Source organism: Hoplias malabaricus, chromosome 2, assembly GCF_029633855.1.
Source record: "Hoplias malabaricus isolate fHopMal1 chromosome 2, fHopMal1.hap1, whole genome shotgun sequence".
Taxonomy (NCBI): Eukaryota; Metazoa; Chordata; class Actinopteri; order Characiformes; family Erythrinidae; genus Hoplias; species Hoplias malabaricus.
This window is the reverse complement of record NC_089801.1, coordinates 78,372,657-78,393,344: the sequence shown is the minus strand read 5'-3', so window position 1 is coordinate 78,393,344 and position 20,688 is coordinate 78,372,657. Positions and strand designations below refer to the sequence as shown.

General features: G+C 40.8%; 1 protein-coding gene across 1 annotated transcript in view; it reads right to left on the bottom strand.

Moving 5' to 3' along the window:
* Window positions 1-2,334: 2,334 nt before the first annotated feature.
* The window catches only part of LOC136678105 (uncharacterized), an 88,828-nt gene continuing 70,474 nt past the window's right edge, over window positions 2,335-20,688 (bottom strand). Inside the window, 2 exon segments of the mRNA XM_066655952.1 lie at window positions 2,335-2,470; window positions 2,714-2,887. Coding sequence (XP_066512049.1) covers window positions 2,335-2,470; window positions 2,714-2,887 — 310 coding nt within the window.

Here is a 20,688-nt window from a genome sequence, read left to right as displayed (position 1 = left end):
AATAAAGTATTTCCATTATTTGAAATAACAGTGTGTGGAGTTTGTTCATTAAGTGTCTGAAAATCCTGAAGAACTCACGTAGTGGTGACAGTATTCACTCTCTAATTAATTGTTAATGTTTTTGTCATTTAAGTCCATAATAATAATTATTATTATTATCATTAGTTAAATCACTATTAAGCATAACTAGTTCGAATACGGTCACTCCGCTACAACACAATCAGACACACAACACACACAATCAGACACACAACACACAATCAGACACACGACACACAATCAGACACAAAATGGTACCACATTAAAATAATAATACACTAATAAAGGTTTAAAAATAGTTGTTATTACATGGTTATAAAAAGCCTGTTATTACTTAAAAGTGATTAATAATCCTTTGTAACACAGAGAAAGGAAGTGTGACAGTGAACTCTTTTGTGTCTAATACTGAAAGTGTGAGAACTTAGTGAAAATGTGGAGGTAAAGAATAAGCTCAGACCTGAGAATGTGAGTTTAGTCATTTCACATGTTAAGGTTCACCACATTATCATTAAATTAGAAAAAGACACTCTGGTGGTGGGTAATTCATTAAAGAGTTAAACTCATCAACAAATATGTGCTGGAGCTGATGGGGTTAATGTCGACTGATGGAGGTGACACAGTGAGGTCAGTATTCGACGAGATCTGAAGTTTAACTGTAGATGGATGTTGGTTCACTATTTGGCAAACAACAGGTCACTGGTGCCCTTTATATCTGTGTTATAACTGATTATTAATGTGTTAACAACATAACTATTAATAAACAGACTTTAAACCATTTATAAACCTTTATAAGTGAAGTCTTATTCTGAATTGGTACCTACACAACACACAAACAACACAAAATGAGACACAACGAATGTAGAGAGAGAAAGAGAGAGAGAGAGAGAGAGAGAGAGAGAGAGAGAAGAGACAGTGAGGGAGAGAGAAAGAGAACCTACATTTTCTTGGTCCTGGTTTTATCCTGATCTCTCCTCCATGCTCCAACCTACAAGACACACACACACACACACACACACAGTTGTGAGTTGATGGTTGTGTTTGAGTGGTGTGTGTTCTCACTGTTCTCTCTGAGCCCCACATTCAGCTTCATTACAGCATCATTCATTGATGTCATTTTTGGAAACAGAAGAAAGATCATCATCTGTGGTGTTTCATCCTCTCTGTCTTTTTATCACAGAGAAATATTCGTTTTCTCTTTCTCTGTGTTTCATTTCCTCAATTTCCCTCTGTTCCTCTCAGCCTTCAACACAGAATAATGCAGCAGAGTCGCTCTTCTACAACTGCTCCATTAAACCCTTTCTAGATCCTACACTCAGCTGCTCATTTATTAGGTACTTCTGCCTTGTACCTGCTCTCACTGACCATTTCATCACAGACCCCTACACTGCCCGACCAACACAACTCACACACACTAATATTTCACTGGACCACCTTTAGCTTTGATTATGCTCCACGTTCACCACGGCTCTGTTTCTACAAACTTCTACAACACCACAACATTTATTTCCTCCAGAGCTGCCTTCATTTTTGGTGGAGATCTTGTATTGACGACGGGTCGTCTTGACGATCTTGGTGTCGTCCTGAAACAATCCATGGCTGGGACGACCTGGTCATTCAGTCCATTCAGGTCCTCAGTGGACTTCATTTTACTGCCACACACCACTGCTGAGTCTAGACCTGACCCACTGAAGACCTCCAGATCATAACACTGCTGAGTCTAGTCCTGACCCTCTGAAGACGCCCAGATCATAACACTGTTGAGTCTAGACCTGACCCACTGAAGACCCCCAGATCATAACACCGCTGAGTCTAGTCCTGACCCACTGAAGACCCCCAGATCATAACACTGCTGAGTCTAGACCTGACCCACTGAAGACCCCCAGATCATAACACTGCTAAGTCTAGACCTGACCCACTGAAGACCCCCAGATCATAACACTGCAGAGTCTAGACCTGACCCCCTGAAGACCCCCAGATCACAACACTGCCTCCAGAGGCTTATACAGGGTGCACTGTGTATGACGGCCGAATCACTTCATTCACTTCCCTTCTGGCACACCCATTACACTCCCCAGACTCTCTGTAGACATTAAAATATTAATAACCAAAGAGTCAAAGGCTGTATATCACTATAATAAATAAAGCTCTGCTCTGGTTTGTAGCTTGTATGACTGATAACACCACTCTGGGTATTAAAGTCTGCTCTTCAATCTGTTGACCACTGATCCTGACACATTTAGATGCCAAAAAAAATGATAGGAATACAGAGATAATGATGGACTAGTCAACTCAGTTTCAGTATGCAGCAGTAGTGTAGGATCTTTCGGTCTGAAGTGTTTCAGCATTGAGGTTGTAGAACTGTTGTACAAGTGTACTCCTGTACTTCCCTAAACACTGAATGTGCATTTCTGAAGACTGTTCTAGAGACAGTCTACAATCCACATAAAGAGACTGTTATATGGGGCTTAGTTTTACTTCAGTGTCTCAAAAGCCTTCAGCCACTGACAACAGTTACACTGAACAGTGGAGACAGAGCGGTGAAGGGTGATACTCTAACCATTAAATACTACTAGAGCAGAGCAGAGGCTAAATGAAGAAGGAGCTTTATAGAAATACAGTAACAGCAGATGACATCAGTAACTGAACACACACAAATACAGAAAGCTGTCCGTACCTGAGTGTGTCCAGTCTGCAGTGTGGATCCTCCAGTTTAACAGCAAGCAGCTTCACTCCCGTGTCTCCTGGGTGATTGTAGCTCAGATCCAGTTCTTTCAGTTGTGAAGGGTTTGAGTTCAGAGCTGAAGCCAGAAAAGCACAGCCTTCCTTTTTAACTAAACAACCAGACAATCTAAAGAGAGCAGGGAAAGAGAGAGAGAGAGATGTAAAGAGAGAGATGTGGTATTTACTCAGAGCAAAACAAGCTGCTCTTAAGAATCAAATCAACAAGCACCAAATTCTGTTTAATTTACAAAAACACTTCAATCTCAAACAGGTTAACATCTAAAGGTAAAAGTTATTTAAAAAAATGTAATATAAACATAATTTAAAAAAAAGACCTGGATGTTTGTTTTCATAAATCTAAGATATTTGGATATTTTAGAATCTGTTCAAATCCTCACTCAATAGAAGTCTACAGTGGGTTCAGATTATAGTAATATGTGGTAAACATGTGTAAATGATGTTCACTGCAGGAAGATGTTAGAAAACTGAGACTGAGTCGACTGTGAGGTTGACTCTCTGAATCATTTGCCAAGAGTCGATGCTTGAGTCGTACTTCCAGATGCTCAAAGTATAGATTCGTTTACTTCATATTTCACCCGCTCTCACTGCACAGAGACACTCTGGGACGGCCTTGGAACCATACTCTCAGAATAATTTTAGATACGGGGTAGTCTCCTATTTTCCATTTTCCCAGTTTCTAAACGAAACACAAATAACCATGGTACATATCCTCCATGTTTGTTTTTCTGTAGAAGGCTTCTCCCAGTAGGAGGGACATATACAGTGTATGAGTCAGTCACAGAACCAGGAGACATCAGTCAATAGCATTCACTGAGAGAAACTGCCCTGACCCCACCCCCAAACTGTCACAAACCTCCCATTTTAAACTATTTGAGAATTAAGAAACATATAGTTTGAGAGTCAGATTATGATCTGTGTGTGAGCGCAATTTCTCGTTCTCCCTCTCCCTCTCTCTCTCTCTCTCTCTTCATGGGTTTCACATTTGCAATTAACTGACACAATTTTAAAAAGGTACAGATTAAATGTTCCACCTGGTGTTACTGCATCCTCTATTTTTGACATTGATGTGACGCCTTATGTTTCCTTTTACAGACACAGATACACATTAAAAAGTACTTGTGTTGTGTTTTAATCCCAATGGAGTGTAGCCTTGGCTAATCGTTAGAGACCGGGCTTGGTACCGGAAGGTTGCTGGTTCAATCCCCAGGTCCAGCAGGATCATCCACGGCTGAAGTGTCCTTGAGCAAGACACTGAACCCCCAAACGTACATACGTGTGTGTGTGTGTATGTGTGTGCGTGTGCGTGTTTGTGTGTTTGTGTTTGTGTTCACATCCACAGATGGGTTAAATGCGAAAGACACATTTCATTGTTGGTTATACAATGACAAACAATTGTACATCATACATTATATATTACATTATGTAAATTATAATCTAGTAACTCAGTCTTTTCCTTAATATTTTATACTACAGCTTAATTTTTTTTATGTATAATGTCATGTTTGTGAAATTTAGAAAATGAAGAATAAAATCCCAGAACTCTGACCTGAGTGTCTCCAGTTTACAGAGTGAACTCTTCAGTGCAGCAGAGAGCTTCTCCACTCCTGAATCCTGCAGGTCATTGTTACTGAGGTCCAGTTCTTTCAGGGAGGAGTTCACCAGTAAAACTGAGCCCAGATCTTCACAAGACTTTTCCCCAAGTTTACACACAGTTAGTCTGTAAAGAGAGAGGACATTACTCACTGAATAGTTACAGGAACATTTCTGAAAGGATTATGAAGAGCATGTTGATTTCATTTAGAGGAGAAACACACAAACAACAAAAAAAACAAACTAAAAAATCCCACTGCGACTCATCTTTCCTCCAGTGGGGGGGAGAAAATGCTTCATTTAAACGTTAAAACACACAGTTGAACAGAACAGAACTGAAGCTTCACAAAAACCTCTTAGAGCAGCTAAAGAGAAATGCCTCAAATAACAAGATAACTTTTGGAACAACAGAGTTCAGTCTGATCTTCTACATTACACTGATCAGACTCTGTGTAGAACACATTAAAAGATAAAAACCAAAGAGTCAGTGTCTGTATATCACTATAATAATAAACCCCTGCTCTGGTTCATAGCCTGTATGACTGATAATATCACCATGGGGAGAGTCTGCTGTTGACTGTTACTCCAGAAGTGGAAACACTTTACAGAAGTCCTGAAGTGTTCAGAGAGCAGAGATAATGTAGGAGAAGATGATCTGAATTTTGTGAGTAGTGAATTATAATCTAGGAATCCAGCACCTGACTGCATCTTAATATTTCATATTGTATCCTCTAAATAAACATGCTAAGATCTATAAAACTAATGTTGGTGAAGCATTAAAAATCAAGTCTGAACTGACAGAACTGACTTGAGTGTCTCCAGTTTACAGAGTGAAGTCTTCAGTGCAGCAGATAGCTTCTTCACTCCTGAATCCTGCAGGTCATTGTTACTGAGGTCCAGTTCTTTCAGGGAGGAGTTCACCAGTAAAACTGAGCCCAGATCTTCACAAGACTTTTCCCCAAGTTTACACACAGTTAGTCTGTAAAGAGAGAGGACATTACTCACTGAATAGTTACAGGAACATTTCATGAACAGGTTCTCCTTCATATATTGACCTGGCTAGGAACATCATACTCAGTGACAGAGAGAGAAACGTCACTGTGTTTTCTTTTCACACAAACTGCCTCATTTCTCTAATGTCATTCAGAAAAGTGAGGTCAGAATCAGCTACAGTTTGTGATGGTGTGTGAATGTGGTACAGAACCTGAACAACTCACTAATCTTTACTGAACCTGTGTGAGTTCTGAATGTGTCAGTTCTGAGATGTGTGTGGTGTTTGATTTCAGTAAAATAATCCCCTGAGAAAAATCAGCTGATGATGTGTAGGTGCAGACATCAACATTTACAGTGCCCCCTCCGGGGTGTGTTCCTTCCCTGTGTCCAGTGATTTCATGTAGGTTCCGGACCCACCGCGACCCTGAACTGGATGAGTGCTTGCAGAGAATGAATGAATGAATGAATGAATGAACTTTATTTCAGCAAAAGTGAACACAGAAGAAAACAAGTCTTAATGAGACCATTCTCTCTCTCTCTCTCTCTCTCTCTCTCTCTCTCTCTCGTTGTCATGGTAATTGAAGTTATGTAATAAAATAATTGTTGGAGTAGGACCACGCACAAACTCTTCCTCTCAGTTGTATACATACCTTGCAAACTCATGTCATTTCTGTGTCAGACAAACTTGCTCCCACCTCCACCCTTTTCTTTTGTGTGTGTGTTTCTGTGTATGGGGGTGGGTCTAGTTTCATAAGCAGTCATAAGCCACCCTCAACTTCACCTCGCCGTTTTAGTCTTTGTGGGCGTGGTCTGGATTAACAAACGTGTACTAAGTGCTACTTTGCGCGTGTTTTGACAATTTGATCAAACTGGAGATTAGACTGAACAGATAAACACCTCCGTCTGGGTCCATGTACCTTCTGTTCATTCTTTTTTTAAAATCAGATATTAAACAATGAAAAACAGATGGTTATTTGATTTTCATTTCACTCTCCAAATCCATAAAATATAAAAACGAATTATAATTATTTTTTATTTTAAATCAAAACATAAATTCTCAAAGAATAAGAAACAGAAAAGCAGTTCATCTTTTTATTTTTATCAAACCGTCAAATGCACATTTAGGCACAACATTGTTTTTTATTACGGAGAAATGAAATAATATAATGGACTAAAATGAACAAGTTATTATGATAATGTTTCATTTCAAATCACTTTAATGAGGCAAAACACACACTGCTTATCTTATATATTTACGTATATTTATGATTATTTATATGTATTTTAGCAAAATGATACAGTTGATAGCCAAGGGGTTCTTCTGTTTTATGACAGTGGAATGATTCTGGCGTCAAACTCAAAGCATTAATTGGTTATTAATTTATGTATAATTGGTACAGTACAATTTTTACAATTGCTGCGCCACCGTGCCGCTCCTTTCGCATTTCACCCGATCCAAACACAAATGCAGCCTGATCCACAAATGTGGCCAGCAGGCGAACAAGCCCCCGCTAGGTGGAACTGTTGTTTTCCCCAGTGTTTCAGGAATGACTTGATCCTGTCAGGGCCGCAGCGAAACAACCCCCTGTAGGCGGGACTATGACTCCATTGGCTGCCCCAGTAAATGATAGACAGATATATCTGGCTGCTAATTGGCTAAATAAAAGTGATGACCAATGAGAAGCGCATATTCTGTTTAGGAGCCGTAAGGTACCCGCCCTCCGGCTGAGGGAAAGCATCTGTCTGAAACAAATCACTCGTTTTAACTGTCCAATCGCAAAAATACGAAACACCGCTTTCTGTGTCCAAATACGGGATGATTTTAAAGTATTTTATTTGACAACCTTATTCTGCAGCGAAATTAGGGAAGTTCTGCTGGACTTTAACGTCGTTAAATTTAGGGCTCCTTCAAGTGTTCCTCAGTGATCTCCCTCCTAACTGTCTGTGATATGAAGCTGAATTCAGCGGCTCGGGCGGCATTGTGTTCGAACTTCCACATTAAATATTGCGCAAATGCGTCTCCATTTGAGTTGTCCCCACACGTCCTAAAACAACAGTGCCACCTAGCGGTGGCTTGGTCGCCTGCTCACAGCCCCGCTCCCACCCGGGTTTTCTCTCTCACACACACACACACAAACACACACACACACAATGGAGCAGAGTAACACAGGGCATGAAAAAGACGAACAGTGGTTCTGTTAAATGTAAATGGTTCGGATTTTACCGGTCAGATGAGGAGCAAATGAGGCTATCTGCAGGGAATGCTGAAAGGAGGTAGTATCAAAATGTGGGAGTACTCCCAGCCTATTTCACCACTTACAACAGCAGCACAAACTTCTGTATGAAGCTGTTAAACTCCGATGTGCTGCTGCCACTCTTCTGAAGTGTTCACGCCCCAGTACAGTTCCCTAAACCAGTTCAGACAGCACTGCAAGCTTCATTAGCTAACACTGTGCCTTACGAAAAGAAAAGTACGAAGTGGCGTGGTGTTACTAAAGCGGTAGTTTACTACAGAGCAAAAGGGTCTGCTCCCCGTCTCAACAGTAGAGAAAAAGGGCTCCAAAAGGCTGATTAAAACTCCTGACCCACGATAACAATTGTCCAGTCGCAGTTGCACGAGAAGCGCTGCCTTTCAATGTACAATTATGGGATAGAGTTAATGAACACCTTTGTCTTAAACACACATGGACATTTGATTTTCATTTGAATATTGAAGGACGAGGTGGAGCTAACACACAAAACTGAATGTTCTGTTTATAAAATGTTCATAAAACATTTGTCCACATTATTTTTCACAACATATATCGTATATCACTATTCAACTAAAATATATCGAGGTATGATTTTCTGTCCATTTCGCCCAGCCCTACTGATGACTGAAGGATGGATTTATTTTTATTTCATTCAGTCTGTTTACATGATTTGTTATTTACACAAAGTACTAGACGTACAGGAGCACACACAGGAGGAAGCACTTTGGTGAAGTCTGCTTCACAGGAAACTCACTTTTAAAGAACAAATGAACTTTCTGCTATTGTTGCTCTGTATGTTTTCTGTTTACAGTTTAACAGCACAGCTATGAGTCTTTTGTTACACAGGAAAATAACAGTATTTTATTTAAGGAGCATTATTACTTAATATATGCCAATAGTTTATTTTTGAGCAATGTCTCATGGACATCTACAGCTGAATGTTAATAAAAGTTCCTGTGTGACATTTGGGACCTGTAGCTTTGACTCAGAAGTGCCTTTTTGTTATTATCTCATGAGAAGAAAAATATCGAGATATATATCTTATATCGCCACTCAGCTAAAAAATATCGAGACATTATTTTTGGTCCATATCGCCCAGCTCTATTAAACATATAATATTTAATATAATTCATATTAATATTACATTTATTTAAGTATTTTCAGTGTTTTATTCCTTTCATCAAAGATATTGTTATTGTCAAAATTAGGGCCATATCCCCCACCCCTAATTGTGTTAATAATCCCAGTGGTGTTTATTATAATCTAGTAACACAGTCTTTTCCTCTATATTTTATACAAGAGCTTAGAAAAAAAGTATTTTTTAATGTAAAAAGTCATGTTTGTTAGGAGTAGAAAATGAAGAATAAAATCCCAGAACTCTGACCTGAGTGTCTCCAGTTTACAGAGTGAACTCTTCAGTGCAGCAGAGAGCTTCTCCACTCCTGAATCCTGCAGGTCATTGTTACTGAGGTCCAGTTCTTTCAGGGAGGAGTTCACCAGTAAAACTGAGCCCAGATCTTCACAAGACTTTTCCCCAAGTTTACACCCAGTTAGTCTGTAAAGAGAGAGGACATTACTCACTGAATTGTTACAGGAACATTTCATGAACAGGTTCTCCTTCATATATTGACCTGGCTAGGAACATTACGCTCAGTGACAGAAGGAGAAACGTCACTGTGTTTTCTTTTCTCACAAACTGCCTCATTTCTCTAATGTCATTCAGAAAAGTGAGGTCAGAATCAGCTACAGTTTGTGACGATGTGTGAATGTGGTACAGAACCTGAACGACTCACTTATATTTACTGAACCTGTGTGAGTTCTGAATGTGTCAGTTCTGAGTTGTGTGTGGTGTTTGATTTCAGTAAAACACTCCCCTGAGAAAAATCAGCTGATGATGTGTAGGTGCAGACATCAACATTTACAGTGCCTCCTCCAGGGTGTGTTCCTTCCCTGTGTCCAGTGATTTCATGTAGGTTCCGGACCCACTGTGACCCTGAACTGGATGAGTGCTTGCAGAGAATGAACGAATGAATGAATGAATGAATGAATGAACTTTATTTCAGCAAAAGTGAACACAGAAGAAAACAAGTCTTAATGAGACCAGCCTCTCTCTCTCTCTCTCTCTGTAATTGAAGTTATGTAATAAAATAATTTTGTGAGTAGGACCACGCACACACACCTCCTCTCAGCCCTACACATACCCTGCAAACTCACGTCATTTCTGCGTCAGACAAACTTGCTCCCACCTCCACCCTGTCTCCACCCTTTTCATTTGTGTGTGTGTGGTTTCATACGCAGTCATAAGCCACCCTAAACTCCTCCCCAAAGACTTCTGAGTTCACCTCGCTCTGTTTCAGTCTTTGTGGGCATGGTCTGGATTAACAAACGTGCACTAAGTGCTACTTTGTTCATGTTTTGAGAATTTGATCAGACTGAAGATTAGACTAAACAGGTAAACACCTCCGTCTGGGTCCATGTACCTTCTGTTCATTCTTTTATTTTATTTTAAAATCAAATTATTTTAAATCAAAACATAAATCCTCAAAGAATAAGAAACAGAAAAACGGTCAGTCTTTTTATTTTTATCAAACCGTCGTCAAGGCAACTCAAGGCATAAATACAAAGTGCTCACTCTGATGTTTTTACACTTGCTCTTGTAAGGTCACTGTTGTCAGAGCTGTTAGTTTCAGAGTAGGACGGGTTTAGAACCACACTCTGAAACAATTGTACACATGGCAAGAAGGGGACTATATTCTACAGCCGTCTCTGAGGCTATTCCTCATTGTTATGGAGGAGAAAAGGGTTTTCCCTGAGGTGATTCACTGGGGTCAAGCTATTTGTGCTTTGGAAATTGATGGTAAATCCATCAGCACTTCAAATCCGAATGCACATTTAGCCACAACATTGTTTTTTATTACAAAGAAATGAAATAATACATTGGACTAAAATTAACAAGTTATTATGATAATGTTTCATTTCAAATCACTTTATTGAGGCAAAACACCCACTGCTCATCTTATATATTTACGTATATTTACGATTATTTATATGCATTTTAGCAAAATGATACAGTTGATAGCCAAGGGGTTCTTCTGTTTAATGACAGTGGAATGATTCTGGCATCAAACTCAAAGTATTAATTGGGTATTAATTTATTTATAATTGGTACAGTACAATTTCACCTGTATCTCTACATCAGTCTTACCACTGAAAGCCAATTAAGTGTTAATAAAATAAACGATGCTGATAAGAAATGCATATATATGTATATATATATATATATATACAAAGACAAAGACACTGGGAGGGGGAGGAGATTGGGGGAGTTTTTCTTTTCATGTTCTATCTCTTAATTTGCTCGCTACACCGTTAATGCTACAATGCTATAAAAACAGTGATACGACTGAGATGTTTGCATGACAAGACAGGGCCGTCACTAGAGATGAATAATGAGGGGCTGAGCTTTAACCAGGGGGTCTGGTTAAGTGCCTCATAGCAGAACATTTCTTTGACGAGGTACAGATTAACCCTCCTGTTATGCTGCGGGTCAAATTGACTCGTTTTAAAGTTTGAAGATCTAGGAAAATAGTTAAAAGTATTTTTTCAGTATGAAACTTTTTCTGCTCGCCTTAATTAGTGTAATCAACATATAATAAGAAAATGGTTCATCTCACATTTGCAATCACCCCCTGCATGTTTATATCACATAGATACTGTTCGGGTCAATTTGACCCGGCAGTCAAACTGGAGGTAAAAGGGTGTCAGAGTATTTCTTTGTTTGCAACTGTGAGACATATTTCAGCCCAATCACAAACACACACACAGGTGTACAGGTGCAGATGTTATGACTTTTGACATGAACTATTCATGTTCTCGCGGGGAAACTCCACCCACGTTCAGTGGACACTCAACAGAGGAGGGGCAAAACATAAAAGATTCTCTGCATGGGAGTCCTACCAACATTAAACTGTGTCAGAGAGACCTTTACAAAATGAGCAGCCAAAGCAAAAGGATGACAGTCCAGGAGGCTCTGGAAGTTATCATTGATCATGACAGTGAAATAGAGGAGGATGTGTCTGAAAACGAAGACTATCTTGAGTTAAATTCTGATTCTAATGATTCTGATACTGGGGCGGCACGGTGGTACAGCAGGTAGTGTCACAGTCACACAGCTCCAGGAACCTGGAGGTTGTGTGTTTGAGTCCCGCTCCGGGTGACTGTCTGTGAGGAGTGTGGTGTGTTCTCCCTGCGTCTGTGTGGGTTTCCTCAGGGTGACTGTCTGTGAGGAGTGTAGTGTGTTCTCCCTGTGTCTGTGTGGGTTTCCTCCGGGTGACTGTCTGTGACGAGTGTGGTGTATTCTCCCTGTGCCTGCGTGGGTTTCCTCCGATGGTCCAAAAACACAAGTACGTAAGCGGATTGGCGACTCAAGTGTCTGAAGGTGTGAATATGTGAGTGTGTGTGTGTCGCCCTGTGAAGGACTGGCACTCCCAGGGTGTGTTCCCACCTTGAACCCAGTGATTCCAAGTAGGCTCCAGACCCACAGCGACCCTGAATTGGATAAGGGTTACAGACAATGAATGAAAGACAAATACTCTGGGGTTTCTGGTTTCCTCCCACAGTCCAAAAACATGGAGGTTAGGTGAATTGGCTTCTCTCATAACTGTCCTGGTGTGTGAGTGAAAGAGTGTGTATGTGAAAGAAAGTCTGTATGTGTGAGCGTATGTGTATGTACCCAGATATGGATTGGCGCTCTATCCTGGGTGAAACCCTAGTGTCTGATGCAGTCCTGCAGGTGAACGGTCGTTCCTGGTTGAGAGTGCGCTGCGCATTTGGCTGCCGCTTCTGGCCAGTGTGTGTGTGTGGATTGAATGTTAAGTGTTGATTGTAAAGTGTCCTTGGGTTTCTAGAATGGTGCTATATAAGTGTAACGTTAAATAAAATACATTTAGATGCATATTTGGGGCTCCTCATCCTTGCTGGGGTCTATCAGTCAAAGGATGAATCGACAGCCAGTCTTTCAGAATTAATAAAGTGGTGAAAAATTGAAAAAGTTGTATTTTTTATGTAAAACAAGTGAATTACCCTAATTTAACCATTATTTTGAACCATTACCTGTTAGAGGTAAGGAACACCACTGCACTAAATATTGATTGAATAAATAGTAATGGGGATAGTAATGACATATTCACACTGCTGGTTAGGATTTTTTTGGTTTCAGACATCTTTTGGATAATTAAACATGCACCGGGTCAAATTGACCCGGGAACATCATTGTTCCTAAAAACGAACATAACAGGAGGGTTAAGCAAAGCCACAAGGAGCTAAGATAACACTAGTGTACACGTAGGGGTTCGATAAAGGGTGGTTGGATTACTCTTCATTCAAAAAGTAACCAGATGGAGACGGATAATTTCCTGGCAGTGCTGTCTTTTATTTTTCCACCGTCAGAAGCCACACACTCACTCTCTACTCACCCGGGTACACACACACACACACACACACACACACACACAAAGGAGCAGAGTAACACAGGGCATGAAAAAGAAGAACAGCGTTTCTGTTATATGTAAATTGTTCGGATTTTACCGGTCAGATGAGGAGCAAATGAGGCTATCTGCAGGGAACGCTGAAAGGAGGTAGTATCAAAATGTGGGAGTACTCCCAGCCTATTTCACCACTTACGACAGCAGCACAAACGTCTGTATGAAGCTGTTAAACTCCGAGGTGCTGCTGCCACTGTTCTGAAGTATTCACGTCCCAGTACAGTTCCCTAAACCAGTTCAGACGGCACTGCAAGCTTCATTAGCTAACGCTGTGCCTTACGAAGAGAAAAGTATGAAGTGGCGTGGTGTTACTAAAGCGGTAGTTTACTACAGAGCAAAAGGGTCTGCTCCCCGTCTCAACAGTAGAGAAAAAGGGCTCCAAAAGGCTGATTAAAACTCCTGACCCACGATAACAATTGTCCAGTTGCAGTTGCACGAGAAGCGCTGCCTTTCAATGTACAATTATGGGGAAAAGTTAATGAAAACCTTTGTCTTAAACACACATGGACATTTGATTTTCATTTGAATATTGAGAGACGAGGTGGAGCTAACACACAAAACTGAATGTTCTGTTTATAAAATGTTCATAAAACATTTGTTCACATTATTTTTCACAACATATTTCCTATATATCACTATTCAACTAAAATATATCGAGATATGATTTTCTGTCCATTTCGCCCAGCCCTACTGATGACTGAAGGATGGATTTATTTTTATTTCATTCAGTCTGTTTACATGATTTCTTATTTACACAAAGTACTAGACGTACAGGAGCACACACGGGAGGAAGCACAAATGAACTTTCTGCTATTGTTGCTCTGTATGTTTTCTGTTTACAGTTTAACAGCACAGCTATGAGTCTTTTGTTACGCAGGAAAATAACAGTATTTTATTTAAGGAGCATTATTATATAATATGTGCCAATAGTTTATTTTTGAGCAATGTCTCATGGACATCTACAGCTGAATGTTAATAAAAGTTCCTGTGTGACATTTGGGACCTGTAGCTTTGACTCAGAAGTGCCTTTTTGTTATTATCTCATGAGAAGATATATATATATCGTATGTCGCCACTCACCTAAAAAATATCGAGACATTATTTTTGGTCCATATCGCCCAGCTCTATTAAACATATAATATTTAATATAATTCATATTAATATAACATTTAATTAAGTATTTTCAGTGTTTTATTCATATCACCAAGAATATTGTTATTGTCAAAATTAGGGCCATATCCCCCACCCCTAGTTGTGTTAATAATCCCAGTGGAGTGTTTATTATAATCTAGTAACACTATATATCCTCTATATTTTATACAATAACTTAGAAAAAAAAAGTCTTTTTTAATGTATAAAGTCATGTTGGTGAGGAGTAGAAAATGAAGAATAAAATCCCAGAACTCTGACCTGAGTGTCTCCAGTTTACAGAGTGAACTCTTCAGTCCAGCAGAGAGCTTCTCCACTCCTGAATCCTGCAGGTCATTGTTACTGAAGTCCAGTTCTTTCAGGGAGGAGTTCACCAGTAAAACTGACCCCAGATCTTCACAAAACTTTTCCCCAAGTTTACACCCAGTTAGTCTGTAAAGAGAGAGGACATTACTCACTGAATAGTTACAGGAACATTTCTGAAAGGATTAAGAAAGACATGTTGATTTCATTTAGAGGAAAAACAAACAAACAACAACAAAAACAAACTAAAACATCCCACTGTGACTCCTCTTTCCTCCAGTGGGGGGAGAAAATGCTTCATTTAAACATTAAAACACACAGTTTAACAGAACAGAACTGAAGCTTCACAGAAACCTCTTAGAGCAGCTAAAGAGAAATGCCTCAAATAACAAGATAACTTTAGGAACAACAGAGTTCAGTCTGATCTTTTACATTACACTGATCAGACTCTGTGTAGAACACATTAAAAGATAAAAACCAAAGAGTCAGTGTCTGTATATCACTATAATAATAAACCTCTGCTCTGGTTCATAGCCTGTAGGACTGATAATATCACCATGGGGAGAGTCTGCTGTTGACTGTTACTCCAGCAGTGGAAACACTTTACAGAAGTCCTGAAGTGTTCAGAGAGCAGAGATAATGTAGGAGAAGATGATCTGATTTTTGTGAATTGTGAATTATAATCTAGGAATCCAGTACCTGACTTTATCTTAATATTTCATATTGTATGTTACGTGCCAGAGAGGCACTGTTTGTTTTGTTTTCTCCCTCTACTTTCTTTCACTTCCTCTCTCTCTAGTTTATTACCTGTCAGCCAATGGGGGAGCTGTTGCCCAAGACTGCTGTCCTAATCCTCCTATAGGACGAGCTGTTCACCTGGAAGAGGCAGGACCTCTTGGATATAAAGCCCACCAAGTGGAACAATGAGGGGGAGGACCTTTTTACCTGTGTGATACTTGAATGCTGCTAACTTATGGTTTGAGGCTTGTTGCTGCTAGCTTATGTTTACAGATGTTGCTGCTATTTTGTTTGATAATCTTTGCTGCGAGCTCAAACTGAGATTGTTGTTGCTGTCACTAGTTTGAGTTTGAGGTTTAGTTGTGGTGCTGCTAACTTTACTTTAGCCTAGCTTCACTTTAGCCATTTTAAATCTGTGGATTGCTCTTCTCTTGTTAAATCTCTCTACCACCACCACTGGTGTGGACAGGCAAGTACAGGCCCATATACATTCCATGGTAGGACAAACCCTGTATATACACACACTAGGTAAGGGGTGAGTGCCACAGTTGTATTTTTGGGGCAGGTTAGTTTTATTTGTTACAGAACTTTTGTTTTTTTCTTTTCTTTGGCACCATCCACAGTCCACCCAGTAGTAGTCGGTTGGTTTTAGCATTTGAGATTTTTCATTGTCTTCTACTTTTCATATCACTGCTACAACTACATTTGCATTGTTGTATTCTTAAACCATTATCACACCACTACTGCTGCTTTATTGTACCTTGTACTTCACTTTAGATAAAAGCTGAAAAGAGCATTCTGTTGTTCCCTCACTTCCACATTACACCACACATTCCATGTTACACCCATCCCTTGATACCTCTAGATACATCTTACAAAAGAGTGTGGGGCGCAACATTGTATCCTCTAAATGGAATTCTGTGAAGCCGCTTTGTGACAACATCAGTTGTGAAAAGCGCTATATAAATAAATTTGATTTGATTTGATTTAAACAAAATGTTAAAGATGTATAAATTTAATGTTCAAATCTGAACTGACCTGAGTGTCTCCAGTTTACAGTGTGAACTCTTTAGTGCCTCAGAGATCAGCTTCACTCCTGAATCCTGCAGGTCAGTGTGACTGAGGTCCAGCTCTTTCAGGGGTGAGTTCGGTGATTTCAGAGCAGAGCAGAGACTTTCATAGGAATTCAAGGACTGATTAAAGTGAGACAATCTGTAAGGAGAAGTAAACACAGTGTAGAGTTAAAACAGAGAATGTGAAACTCACCCTCACAGGAATCAAGAATTATGACGTGTGGAAAACACTACTGTTATAAACTTGGGGTCTGTGTGTTATAAACGTTATTAAGAGACACAAACAATGAGCTCAATCTGAACATTCATTCATTTTCTGTAAGTGCTTCGTCCTGTTCAGGGTCACGTGGGTCTGAATCCTCCCCAGAATCACTGGCTGCAAGAAGAACACTCCCTGGACAGGGCCCCAGTGCATCACAGGTCTTCACTCACTCACCCATTTGACATTTATGAGGTCTTTTATGATTTAGGACTGACACTGACATTTATGATCACACTTAATGATGACTTTCTTAAATGTACGAGAAAAACAAAGCAAAAAACTTTATTCCAACTTATTGTAGAGAAGAACAAACTATAGACACCTGCTGCTGTGAAGAGCAGAGAAACTCAGCCACTGAACTGATTTAATCTGGAGAAATTCTTCAGGAAATACATCAGTTCTTTACTAACATTTATATTTGTATTTGTAAAACCTGTTTATTCTCAAGTGAAATGTTTCAGAAAACAGCTCCATATTGTTTTGAAAGAAATGTATATCATTTAAAAAACACACTGTTTCTAAAGGTTTGTTTTTGTAAACAGTGGGAGAACATTTACACAACACCTCATTTATTTACTCTTTTCAGGCACTAAATGAGCTCCTGTTATAATCTGTGACTGTTCTCCTGTGTTTATGTCCTTTGTCATGTTTTGATCACGTGTTCAGTTCTGTTTTTCTTGCCATGTGTCTTTTCCGCTCGTTTCCTAGTCACGCCCTGCACCTGTGAGTCCTGAGCGTTCACAGATGTTTCCTATCGTGTTTTCCTTCATAAGCTCCTCTCTGTGTCCCTGGTTTGTCCTACATTTTGTGTCTGTGTCATTTGTGCTCACTTTGTTTATTTCTCTTTCCCGTCAATTGTTTAATAAATCTCCATCTCTGCATGTGCTTCAGTCCCTTCGTCTCGTTCCTGAACTGACAGCTCCATAAATCCAGATCCATGTGGAAGATCTCAGTAAATAGTGGTGGAGAGTGTGGTTTGATGAGACACATTCAATAAAATGCTCCATAAAATATGAAATAAGAAGAAGAACATAGTGAACATGTGCTGTGTGTAAAATATAAAGTGAATCATGAAGCTAAAGCAGCAGAGCCACGCTGTCAGACCTCCACAATCTGATATTTCAAACACTTTCACACATTTCTGTCAGAAATTAAAAGATAAAAAGCTTGTCTTACCTGAGTATCTTCACTTTACTGTTTGAACTCTTCAGTCCGTCAGAGATCAGCTTCATTCCTGATTCCTGCAGCTCAGTGTGACTGAGGTCCAGCTCTTTCAGGGAGGAGTTTGGTGATTTCAGAGCAGAGAAGTGAACTTCACAGGAATTCATGGTGAGTTTATACACATTCAGTCTGCAAAGCAAAGTAAATACAGCACAGTGAGTGACACCCAGCTTCAGAGGTCTACATTACACTTCTGTTTGTTTAGAGATCACTGCACATTAACCCCTCACTGATGAACTGGACTCTAATAAACAAAGCCAGTGTAGCACTGTGTTACTGTGGTAAATGTTATCACAGGTTTCTCAATGGCTTTAGACCGACTGTCACATGATTATTATTGTTTTAAAAACAGCTTGTGAACATCTCCCTACCACTCCTCACTTGTTCAGGAGACTGCAGTTTACAACTGGTTCAGTACATTTATGTAAGTGTTATTAAAGTACCATTGTCCACAGTTACAACACTTAACAGATTCACATTAACAGACACAGGCTCTATATCCTATAAATATGACTGATATTATGTTGTTGTGATATCTGTAAATGGATAAATGGCCTGTTATGGAAATGAATTTATGAATGGAGTGTTCATCACATCTCATATCGACCAATCACATGTCTTGTCAGATTTGGGGATAGGAGCTACTCCTGAGTGTGGGCACTGTCAGACATTAACAGAGCGTGAGGGGTAACAGAGGAGGAGGAGTAAAAATGGGTGGTGGAGTAGTGAGGGGGTAACAGAGGAACAGAAGAGGAGGAGTAAGTATGGGTGGTGGAGTAGTGAGGGGTAAAAGAGGAGGAGTAAGAATGGGTGGTGGAGTAGTGAGAAGTAACAGAGGAACAGAGGAGGAAGAGTAAGAATGGGTGGTGGAGTAGTGAGGGGTAAAAGAGGAGGAGTAAGAATGGATGGTGGAGTAGTGAGGAGTAACAGAGGAACAGAGGAGGAGGAGTAAGAATGGGTGGTGGAGTAGTGAGGGGAGGAACATAGGAGGAGGAGTAAGAATGGATGGTGGAGTAGTGAGGAGTAACAGAGGAGGAAGAGTAAGAATGGGTGGTGGAGTAGTGAGGGGGTAACAGAGGAACAGAGGAGGAGGAATAAGAATGGGTGGTGGAGTAGTGAGGGGAGGAACAGAGGAGGAGGAGTAAGAATGGGTGGTGGAGTAGTGAGGGGGTAACAGAGGAGCAGACGAGGAGGAGTAAGAATGGGTGGTGGAGTAGTGAGGGGGTAACAGAGGAACAGAGGAGGAGGAGTAAGAATGGGTGGTGGAGTAGTGAGGGGGTAACAGGAGCAGAGGAGGAGGAGTAAGAATGGGTGGTGGAGTATTGAGGGGTAAAAGAGGAGGAGGAGTAAGAATGAGTGGTGGAGTAGTGAGGAGTAACAGAGGAACAGAAGAGGAGTAAGAATGGGTGGTGGAGTAGTGAGGAGTAACAGAGGAACAGAGGAGGAGTAAGAATGGGTGGTGGAGTAGTGAGGAGTAACAGAGGAGGGGTAAGAATGGGTGGTGGAGTAGTGAGGGGGGTAACAGTGGAACAGAGGAGGAGGAGTAAGAATGGGTGGTGGAGTAATGAGGGGTAACAGAGGAACAGAGGATGAGGAGTAAGAATGGGTGGTGGAGTAGTGAGGGGTAACAGAGGAACAGAGGAGGAGGATGAAATATGGGTGGTGGAGTAGCAGGAGTTCTGAAGCGCAAAAAAAGGGAGGGGTCATGAGATTTTTCTCTAAATGTATCAAATGGGGTTTTAAATACAATTATTATTGCTTTAAATCTATGGCTTTTTCACTAATTTGTCCAAAATAAACACATTAACAGTATTAGATGCTCTAAGGGCTCCAGTAGGAGCTGTAGCCAAGATGTTACTGTGCTGTCCCCATGTATCCCGTCACACTAATAACGGAAGTATGTCACTACGGCTACTGTGTCGGTACACCCAGCAGAACAACTGCTACTGTGCCGATACACCCAGCAGAACAGCGGTTATTGTGTCGGTACATACTGCAGCAGAGCGGCTACTGTGCCGGTACACAAAGCAGAACGGCGGCTACTGTGCAGGTACACACAGTAGCACATCGGGTTCTGTGCCGGTACATACTGCAGAACAGCGGCTACTGTGCTGGTACACACAGCAGAACAGAGGCTACTGTGCCGGTACACACAGCAGCACATCGAGTCCTCTGCTGGTACACACCCAAGCAACACATCGGGTCCTTTGCCGGTACACACAGCAGAACAGCTGCTACTGTGCCGGTATCCAAGCAACACATCGGGTCCTTTGCCGGTACACACAGCAGAACAGCTGCTACTGTGCCGGTATCCAAGCAACACATCGGGTCCTTTGCCGGTACACACAGCAGCACATCAGGTCCTGAGCCGGTACACACTGCAGAACAGCGGCTACTGTTCCAGTACACACAGCAGCATATCGGGCCCAGTGCCTTTACAAACTGCAGCACAGCAGATACTGTGCCGGTACACCCAGCAGAAAAGCAGCTACTGTGACAGTACACACAGCAGAAAAGTGGCTACTGTGCTGGTACACACAGCAGAACAGCGGCTCCTCTGATGGTACACAGAGCAGAACAGCGGGTCCTGTGCCGGTACACACTGCAGCACATCGGGTCCTGCGCCAGTACACACTGCAGAACAGCGGCTCTTGTGCATATAGCGTCTTATGTTCATTCATTAATTGTCTGTAACCGCTTGTACAGTTAAGGGTCGTGGTAGGTCCGGAGTCTACCCGGAATCAATGGGCGCAAGGTATACAAATAATTTTATTTCTTTTAGG